The following is a 10,872-nucleotide window of genomic DNA, read 5'->3' as shown; positions in this document are numbered from 1 at the left end:
CATCCACAAACCAGGTGGTTGAGTGAAAATAACTCAAACTTTTTTTCCAATGAAAAAAACACTTAAGATGTTAATAACACTGACCCATCAAAGAAATCACACAGGGAAACCTAAAATTAGGTTCCTATTTACTATCCTCAAGTTTATAGACGTAAAAAGTAACATATTTATAACAGGCATCATTACTCAGAAAACATGACATGTCTCATTTCAAATATGATTAGCAAGTTGGTATTTAACAAATGTGAATTAATCGTTAATATATAAAACACAGAATACCAAGACTGTTTTTTAAAAGAATTGTTTATTTACTGGACCTGGGGCAGATTAGATACACAACCAATTTTAAATTTACATCTTTTAACTCAATTTTGAAGTGTTTTCACACACACACGCACACAAATTGGCATGCAACAGTTGTCCTAAGGTAAAACACAGTCACCTTAAACTGTTGCAAGTATTTTCACCCAAGGTTGAAAAATTGTTTGTCCTGAACATGAAAACCTGTAACAAATTTAAATTAATTATATAAAACTCGTTACTTGTAGTTTTCCCCTTGCAAAGATCCAAAACAAAAGTACAAGTAACCAATATACATCAGTCACAACATAATCCTGGGTCATCCCCACACCAAAACTAGATGCTCCTTTAATTTTAAACCCATCATCAGAGGCCAAGAGAAAGTCATTTCGTTTTATACAAAACAAAATTCACATGTGCCAAAAAAAGAAAGACCCAAGAAAAACAAAAACAAACACCCTAGTACTGACAGTAATGCTCAGTACACTAATTAAACAGTGGCCAAAATGCCACTGATCAAAAATAAAATAGTGGCTGTATATCACTGCAAAGAAATCCAAGAGGCTTTTAACCCTTTGGCTTCAGAAATCCAGATTTTTCCAATTATGTGAATGCATACCTCCTCCGTGCCAAGAGTAGAGAAAGTGGATGTGCCAGCATAGAAAGAAAAAGAACCACCGTTCACTGCAACACCCAGAGAATTGGCTTTAATAGAGACTTCTTACAAGGTTAGTTAGAAACCAAAAAATGGTTATTAGCTGCTTGTGTCAACAATTTTAAGTGGAGGTGATTGAGTTCTAAGGTTCAAAGTAAAACTTTGAAGGGGAAAAAGGTTGTTGGTTTAAGTCTTATCTTTAAAGCAAAAACAAGATAGACAAAGTATAAAAGTACCAACCTGGCAGCATACTCTAGTCACAGAGCTCTGCCATTAGGCTGGACAGAAAATGTCAAGATTCAGATTGTTGTTTCTGGTAAGGACTCAACAACAAAATGAACCTTTAATGACTTGAACTGCAGGATAAGGGATCCCAAGAATGCAGTCATTTTTAGTAAAGTACTATCAGTAAAGTACTATCCTGAACAAACTGCATTTTACTATGAAAACAAAAGGAAAGAAGATATAATAAGGACTATACACCTATATTCCACTTACAGTGTTTGAGTTCTGGAAGGACCTGTATATGGAGAAAGAACTGAAATATGAAATGCCAATCACATGTCAAATTTTCACTATAATTTTCCTAAAAAAGTGTTTTCCCCCAATATCTATTAATCACAAAGAAACAGAAGCTGTGAATGTACAGTTTAGAAAATAAAAACGTAGAAACTAATGACATTATTATGACCAAGATGTTTGGTAAACAGTGAATTATGAGTTTCGGATCATCAGGAAAAGGCTTTTTAAACAACCCTCCGGACTTCAAAAAATCTCTTCAGGTAGTAGATCTGTCCCAATGTCATGGCAACTAGAACAAGAGCTTCAAAGAAGGACCAAAGGACCACTCTGCTGTTTGTGTTGTCATTGACTGTTGAGGACAAACAAACAAACAAAATTTAACCAAAAAAAAAAAGAAACAGCATAGGCATCATAAATTATCCCCTATTCTTAACTCCAAGTGAGAGTAATACTTCACACAACATTCACAGTACTCTAAATACCTCTGTCTTTTGTCCCCAAGCAAATTAACGTACTTAGAAGCAGAGAACTTTAGATTTAGATGAGATCTTAAAGATTCATGGAGTTCAGTCAAGCCCAATCTGATTATGCATGAGAAAAGAGAGGAAAAGTGACCTGCCCAAGGTCACAGTCTAGGGTTAAAACCCAATCCAACACATTAGAAAGTCCCTGCATTACAATCCTTTTTGCTGAATCAGAAAATTGACTTAAAAAAAAAAAAAATCAAGAGATTATTTCAAGATCACAGCGTTAACCAAAAAGCACTACCTACCAAGTCAAAATGTGTCAGTCTAAGTGCCTTTCTCTTTAAACATTTATCCAATAAATATTTACTAAGCACTATGTACAGTACTTGGCATCTGTTCTAGATGGTGAGGCTTCTCAGTTTCATGGACCAATACTGGCAGCTACTACTAGACAAACCTGAACTAGTCTCATGATTTACCCCATTTTTAAGCTAAGAATTTGATCATCAAAGGAACAGCCGTGACTATATTAATTTATTCCACTCAATTTATATCCCATTCTTTCAATTTCCTGATCAAATTCCTTAACTTTTTAAAAGCACTGGGTAGTTTCTGATTTTTCTGCAAATGGCCAATACTAAAAACAATAATAATGAGCAATACAGTAATATAGATGAATAACTGACTGTCGTATTTTCAGATGTACACCATTTATAAGAAGATAAACTAGAATTGCAATAAATACTGGACTGATCACTCAGAAAGAAGTGAAAAGAAATTAAATGTTTCCAGAAAGATAACTTGTAGTTACTCAAGAAAAAAAAGTGGGTTTTTTTCCCAGAGTAAAAACAGACACATGCCCAAGAACATTAACTAGAACTCTAAAAACCACCAACACTTACATTTTAGTGCTAATTCCATGGCATGAAGTTTATTTCTGCTGCAAACTTAGTAACCAATTTCTAGCATAACTGAATGACTAGCATCTTAAAATTTTTGTCTAAAAGGGGAATGGCTGAGCAAATACTTCAAAATATTAAGCAACCACATAAAAAGAAGTACTTATCTCTCCCTTCACTTATAGAAAAATGCATCTTTAAGCTTAAACAGAACACACTGAAGCATACTAACATAGGAAAGTAACCATCTAGGAAAATGTGTGTATATAAGACGCTGTACTCATGCCATTCACACATCAGCCTGATCTAAAAGCAACACGGCGCTATTACAATACTGTAGTGTAAAAAAAAAGTCTCATTATAGCCATCTCTGAGAAGCCAGTGTTATAGGAAGATGTACAAATAACAACACTGTGGGAACTATTTGATTTGTGAAATTAAACTGAATGTCTAAAATTCTATTTTGTTCGTGAAACAAATACAAGAGTACCTCCATTCAAATTAACGACGAGAGAATAAGGCTGGATGTCCCCATAGACTGGAAGATTGGTGCTTCCTCTGGCTGCTGTGTTCGCAAGAACCTCCTATTTCCTTAAGCCACCTGGCCTGAACTAGTTAAACTGCAAAGCAGTGAAAACTCTGAGTCCTCACACTTTGTTCACTGCCCTTCCCATCCCAGAATGGGCTGGCCCCCACCTGGGAGCAAAATAACCAACGGGTGAGGGAGAGAAGGTAGGGATTCCAGAGGGTGAGGAGATCAAGAGTGCAGGCAAGGAGAAGGAACCATGGTGGAAGAGGCAAGAGAGGATGCATAAAAGCCTTGGTCCATCTCAGGCCCCATTTCATCCCAAAAAAGGGAGAACAGAGGCACTTCTCCAGTCTGTTACATTTACTCATTATTCTCCCAAGGAGAGGTGAAGTCTGCGCTCTAGGTCTTAAAGGGGCCTTTCCATCAGCAGCAAGAATAGATGTAATAAGAGTGTGGGAAGAACAGAAATCACATCTTGAAGAAATTCAACCTGTTCTTATCTATTTGAGTCGCTCTTCTCTCCACTCCCTACCCCAACTTCAAAACAAAGATTCCAGACATAAGCCACTTTGCATTTACAGACGAGCTTGCTCCCAGTGAGGTCTATCCCCAAGGACAACCTGGAGGATGAAGATACTGAATGGGTGTGGACCTGGATCTAAAATATGGTCATCTGGTCTGTGGGTCAATATGGTACCTCTTAATTTTAAATGCAAAAGCAACATAATTAATGCTACATCCTGGGCTAAAACAGGCTTTTGCAACCTAAGACGGGATTCCAATTACCAATGTTTCTGAAGACTAATACATTCTCAGTTCCCAGTTTACAAACTTGGGAGCCCAAACTGATCTTCACCTGGTGAGTACCTCTATTCATGGTTTAATGCTTTCTATTTTAACTAGACTAAACCTTAGGTTTTAGAAAAACAGCTAAGCCTCAGCATATAACATTGACCACACTGGCACAAAAGTTTCAGATGTGTGATTTAAAACCAATGCAACACCACAGGGAACTCTGTTCAATGTTATGTGGCCGCCTAGATGGGAGAGGAGTCTGGGGGAGAATGGATACGTGTATATGCATGGCTGAGTCGCTTTGCTGTGCACCTGACACTATCACAACTTTGTTAATCGGCTCTACTCCAATAGAAAATAAAAAGTTAAAAAAAAAACAATGCAATATCCATTTTACAGTTTTTCCTTTCTGCTTTACGAAAACCATTAGCTTACTCCCTAGCTGACCATACATTTTTTTAAACTCTTAATGTTTGGTTCAGAATGAATGTCCCAATAATAAACTAGTCTAGTACAAAGCTCTACAAAAAAACACGTATACTCAAAAAATATCTTTGCATAGATGTTTTTTTAAGTCAACATTTTAGTATGTTTATGTTTGCAAAATTTCCAAATGAGGAAAATACAAGCTCTTGGGTAATACACCATCACCAATTCATGGCCCCCAGTCAAAGCATTAACTTACTTGCTCTGTGTATTCTCTCCCGAACTTCCATGTATTCCTGTTCATGCTTTACAGCTGTCATTGCCACTGCGAGCTCATTAATCATTTCTTCTAGCTTGTTCTGGTGAGCTAGAAAAGGATTTGAAAACAGATTAGCACATACTTGGCAATCTCTTTCTGAAAAATACTTATAAAGCAGTAAAAAAAAAAAAAAAAAAAAATTCCTCCAGAGAAAGCATACAAAAGAAACTATTTTTTTTTTAATTTTTAAAAATTTATTTATTTTATTTTTGGCTGTGTTGGATCTTCATTGCTGCGCGCGGGCTTTCTCTAGTTGCGGCGAGCAGGGGCTACTCTTCGTTGCGGTGCCCGGGCTTCTCACTGTGGTGGTCTCTCCTGTTGCGGAGCACGGGCTCTACATGCGCGGGCCTCAGCAGTCGTGGCACACAGACTCAGTAGCTGTGGCTCGCGGGCTCTACAGCGCAGGCTCAGTAGTTGTGGCGCACGGGCTTAGCTGCTCCGCGGCATGTGGGATCTTCCCGGACCAGGGCTCAAACCCGTGTCTCCCGCATTAGCAGGCGGATTCTTAACCACTGTGCCACCAGGGAAGCCCCAAAAGAAGCTATTTTTAAGAAATGGCTCAGACATCATTTGGGACTACTGATGACAATTTAATTCTCAAAGCATTTTTTAAAGTTCATTCCCAGTAGAGAAACCTTTTTCAGAGTAGGAAACATACTATACAACGTTTACTAACTAAAGGACTACAACCCTAAGAAATGTCTTCCAAGGAATTCCTAAGTGAAGTTCACTAAACCCACTGCTAACCATAGTGGAGAAAAAAAAAGACTGGCGGGGGGGTGGGGAGGGGCTGCCACAAAACATAAAATAAACAAAACCCTAATAATAATCCTGTAAATAACAATATTTAAACTAAATCAAAATCTACTCTTAAAAAATCATGTAACTCTAATGTTAATTTAGGAGAAGTATCAAAACTGACTTTTAATCTTTATGAAGCTGAACAGAGAAAAACATGAAGACGTTCTGAGGAAAATCCACACCAACTCAACATTCTCCTATTACAGTCAAAGCAATAATTTCACTATAGTGGGAAACAGCAGGCACTGCAAGTGAAGAAACAAGCTCTCAGCCGCGCAAAGCTTAAAAGCAGGTATTCTCTTTAGCAAGGTAAACTAACAGTTCTGAAAAATAAGTGTATGCTTCTAGGTAGTGCTGTATTATGATAATGAACAAACAGGTATGAAAAAAACATACCACAAGGGAAGACTGCATCGGAGGGGTTTCTTCAGGACTGCCCAAGATTGGGCCTCATCTTGAATTCCAAATTGCCACAGATAATCCTACATTTCTTAAGAGAAACCAAGAGCCTCTACCATTTTAAGGTAGTTGGGCTGGAATCACAAATGATCCCTCACTAGCTTCATGTCAGAAGCCTACGCACTAGGTGGAACCTTTAGAGCACGGCTTCTCAGGAGAAGCACTGTGGACATTTTGGACCACATAATTCTTTGTGGTGGGAAGCTGTCCAATGCATTGTACGACCACCAACCCAGCCATGAGAATCAAAAATGTTTCCAGATACTGCCAAACGTCCCCTGGGCAGCAAAAATAATCCTAACCTGAGAACCACTGCTTTAGAGGAAAGCTTGATTTTATAGCTGCCATTCACTGATATTAACAAGCAAAAGCGAGAATTTTAAATATCGTGTTAAAAGATTTAAGAAGAGTATTCACATTCATCAGCCAACATTTTCTGACTATTTAGAAAGGACTAATTTCCAGAAAATGAACAAAGTCAAAGCCCTTCAAAACTCCTAATTCTCCTTGAGAATTAGCCAAGTCCTGAACTGCAAATGACCCTGAAAAGCAAGCACAGAAATTTCTTGGTAGTATGATTCTCTAAATTCTATAGATTTCAACACCTAAAAACAGTTCACCTTCTTTATGTAAATACTCTACTAAGTGCTCACTATCTAGGTCAAATGATATCACATTAATACTATGAAATACTATTAAAACTACTACTACTACTACTAGTTTCCAAAAATCCTGAAACGTACTGTGCTCCAAAAAAATAAAAAAAATCCTTATGTGCTGGTTCCTGGTAAGCAATTTATCCAGAAGAATCAATTTAGGGTTCGTTGCTGGTCAGTTGAGGAATAAAAATTAATCCAACTGCAACATATGTCTGACAAAGCTTTTGTCACCTTATCTAGACATGGCTCCTAGAACTGCATTTCACATCTGACCAAGTTTCAAATGACCTAACCTGTATCTCCTGTAACCAAATGAAAACCACCAAAAAACAACCACTCTAAAACTCTAAATTAGTTGTAGGTTTTTTTTTTTAACTAAGAGAAAAAACAAAAAACACTCTCATGCTAACAAACTGAGGTTAGAAAGAAGGAAAGCAGAAATTAGACAGTAGCCAACAAAAATATGCAGAAAGACAGGATGTTGTCAAAAATCAATCCACATACCATCCCAGGTATCTCCACCACCTGAAGAAGAGTGTAAGATATAAACACACACATACAAAGAGTTTAGCTAAACTAGTCATGTATACAAATGAGCAACTAAATATGTATATACCAGAGTAAGCAAATTAACAGAACAACCTAAAACACACGTAACCTACATGCTTACAACAGCACAAGTGACTAAGAAAAGCTGCCTGAAATGGCAATTGTAAAGAAGTAAAATATAAACATGAACCTCCAATAACTTCTTTTTGTTAATTAGGAGATCTGGATAAATAAAAAGTATATTTCACAAAAGGTTTTTGGTCGTAAATACAGTCAGTGAACCTAAAATAAGATTTCAAACGCTCCACTCAGGTGGATAAAATGTACAGAATTAATATTAACTCTTAGAATGCGATATCAATCTTCTGAATGTTCATCTCACCTTCTGTTTCCATGTCTTGTCCTTTGGGGGCCTCCCCAATATCAATGGTGAACATCACTATCTTTGGAGTCATGGTGGACATCCTATTGCTAAAACAGAACTTATATGTTCCATCCATGTGAGCAGCAAATGTGTATTTCCCACTGGACTCCCGGTCTCCTTTATAAATTCCTTTATTATCAGGCCCTGTAATCTGGAAGCAGGAGAGAAATGCGTGAGACAGCTCAAAAGATTTAAAATTGTAAGTGATGTCTGTTGGCAATAGAACATTCTCTAAGAAAATGTAACCTGCCGTTGGCTCCACTTCAGTTACTGACAGTAACCTCTTTAGGCTGCAGTTCTCCCATTTAAGAAACAAGGCTCTCTGAACACCTTTCAACTCTACATTTGTCTACGTGACTACATTTGTCTTATTTGTCCAACTTAAATGTAAACCCCTCAGAAACACACCTTACACTTGTCTTCAAGTGGCCCAATACCACCAACAAACAGGCAAATATGCAGCTGTTACCAGAAAAAAACAAATCTCTTTAAAACTAAGAGTTCTGAGCAAGCTACACGTCTAGGTTTTCCTGGTTGATCTGCCGGTAAAGGAATCTGCTTTATCTGAGATGCCTGAAGGCCTAAGAGAAAGGACTAGGCTGGAAATTGGGAGCCCCATGTTCTCACCCCAGTGTGTTACAAATCAGCTGTTCGGCCTTGCTCAAGTCAGTTCCTCTTATGAAGCCCGTGCCACCTGTAAAACTTGCAGACTGAAATAGTTGATGTCTTAAGATCTTAGCTAATTTTAACAGTCATTCCTTCCATCATCTCCTTATTTCTGGACTTCACTTGTTTTGTGCGATTTATGTCCTGCTCAGTTGATGGTCACTGTCAGATGGAAAATCCTTAGACCCAATTAATCATGCTAACAGGTGAATTTAAATAGTAATTACGTCTGGTTTCCTAAAAAAAGTCAGAGGCGAGTCATTCCCTGGGCTTAAAAAAAGACACAGGAGAAATCTTAGGGACTGCTAGTTTCTTAAAATAATTTTCCGTTTTCTACAGACACTACGCTGCAGTCACTTCTAAACTGCACGACCCAACTCCACTCTCCTAGTCAGAGATGGCTAAACGAGGTATCCGGAGGTTTGTGTAAGAACGAGTTAACTCGGGTGAAAAATAAAGGCAAACACAACGAGAACGTCTGCCTAGCACTCCTCCATAGCTTCCGATTTACTTTTTCAAAAGTTTCCATGCCACGTCCCAACTTTAATTCGCGCTATGAAGGGAAGCAGCTGATGACCGGATCGAGACCTGCCACCAGCTAAACGCGACTGTGAAGCGCCTCCTGGGCCCGGAGCTGACACGCGGCGCCTGGTCGACAAAGCTCGGCGAGAGGTTCCAAGGGGAACCCGCCGTTCAAGTTGAGAATCCAAAGCAACCACGCAACGGCTCCGTATCCCGAGCGGAGCCCGGAATCCGGGCGGGCGCGGGGAAAGGGGCCGTTAGGGGGTCGCCGGGTGGCGGCTCGGGCCCCTCCCAGTACTCGGACAGCGGCCTCCATGTCCCGCTCCCCCCGCGGGCCCCGGGTACCGACAACCCCCGAGTGGCCGCGCGACCCCGCCTCGGCCGCGGGCAACGCGCCCGCACCTCCACGTCGATGTCCAGGAAGCCGCCCTCGGCCACCTCGAAGATGAGGCCCATCTTGGTGCCCGAGGTGACCCGCTCGAAGAAGCACTCCTCGGCATGCGCGTCGATGCTGACGAAGTAGCCCGAGGCCGTGGCCAGGAGGGCGGCCAGGAGCACCAGCAGCTCAGCGAGCGTCACCATGGTGGGGCTGGGGCCGAAGCCAGGACCGGGATTGCGGCCTCCAGAGCCGCCGTCGCCGCTGCCGCCGCTGTCGTCTCAGCCGCCGCCACCTCAGCTCCGCCCCTTCCGGCTGCGCCACCCGAGGGGGCTGATGCGGGCGCCGTGGATTGGTGGGCGCCAGTAGCTGCCACGTAAAGGACGCACGGCGGCTGCCGAGGGACAAGGCGGCTCTGCGCGGCCCGAGCCTGGACGGTGGCTCCGAAGGACCAGAAACCATCGTCCGCGTCCCTATCCCCGTTCGCGTACAACCTAAGTTTCCGTAGAGCACACTAGAAAGCGGTAGTATCAAGAAACCTCTTCCGCCCCATGCAAGACCTTCTTAGGATTATCCATAAAGACGGCGAAAGATTTGGAGGCAGCAAAGGAGTGGAAGGAGGAATGGGGCTGAAGCCAAGGACCTGAGATGTTATGTTAGCCTCCCCTCACCTCGCAACAACGGACTGGGGAAGGATGGGGACGGGTATAGACTGGGAATGGCACGAGGAAACCTCCTGCGATGTTGGAAATGTTTTATATCGTCACCTAAATGATAGGTACATGAGTGTTTATGTATGCTTTTTTTTAAAACTCAAGAAGCTGTATACTTAAGAGTAAAAAGAGTATTTTACTGTATGTGTATAATACAACTACAAAAAAACAAAAAACCTTTACCTTGTCTACACCCTCCAAAATTAGAAGTCTCTCACCTCCCCAAAGTCTTGCTGACACCCCACACCCCTTTAGCTCTTGCCAGCTACTAAGACAATTTTTTCCACCCTTTGCCTCCTCCTATACTCCTATTCATCCGTCAAAACCCAACTCAAATGTCCTCTCCAGACCTCCTTCTGCCAAATACTAGACCCTTCCTCTGTGCTTACAAGGCAGATTTGTGCCTACTGAGTTATCGTTATTTACCAGTCTGTGTCACTCATGAGGCACTAGTCCTGGCATGTGTGTACTATGCTCTTAGGCTGTAGCATAGGGCCACAAAAAACCTCACTCATGACATGTTAGCTGACATATCAAGTTCACTGAACTGGCCTGAAGATGAGATCTGGGTTGTTACTCCAGTGTTGCACATAGCTGTGTGACCTTAATTATGTTCCATCACCTCTCTGAACCTTAATTTCCCTATCTGTAAAAAATATGCCACCACATTCTTTGCTTATCTGGTAAAGTTATCATGAGGATACGGTGACAGTATGTACATAAATGTGCTGTGCAAGTGTGAGGGATTATTTCTTCAAAGGCTATCAGGCAATAGGGGGCAGTAGTGGCCC

General features: G+C 40.9%; 1 protein-coding gene across 2 annotated transcripts; it reads right to left on the bottom strand.

Annotated features, from left to right (window-relative positions):
- Positions 1–285: 285 nt before the first annotated feature.
- Positions 286–9,691, bottom strand: TMED2 (transmembrane p24 trafficking protein 2). 2 transcript variants are annotated; one of them, XM_082418359.1, is made up of 5 exons: positions 9,395–9,691; positions 7,763–7,955; positions 7,336–7,356; positions 4,853–4,960; positions 286–1,826 (listed from the first exon to the last, which is right to left on the bottom strand). In XM_082418359.1, the coding sequence occupies exons 1-5, from the start codon at positions 9,572–9,574 to the stop codon at positions 1,702–1,704; spliced, it is 627 nt and encodes a 208-aa protein (XP_082274485.1). In that variant the 5' UTR covers positions 9,575–9,691; the 3' UTR covers positions 286–1,701. The 2 variants fall into 2 exon arrangements, with proteins under 2 accessions (XP_082274485.1, XP_082274486.1); XM_082418360.1 differs by lacking the exon at positions 7,336–7,356 and having other exon boundaries at positions 9,395–9,688.
- Positions 9,692–10,872: the final 1,181 nt, after the last annotated feature.

Source organism: Balaenoptera physalus, assembly GCF_965194825.1.
Source record: "Balaenoptera physalus genome assembly, chromosome: 12".
NCBI classification, from domain to species: domain Eukaryota; kingdom Metazoa; phylum Chordata; class Mammalia; order Artiodactyla; family Balaenopteridae; genus Balaenoptera; species Balaenoptera physalus.
This window is presented reverse-complemented; position numbering and strand designations above follow the sequence as displayed.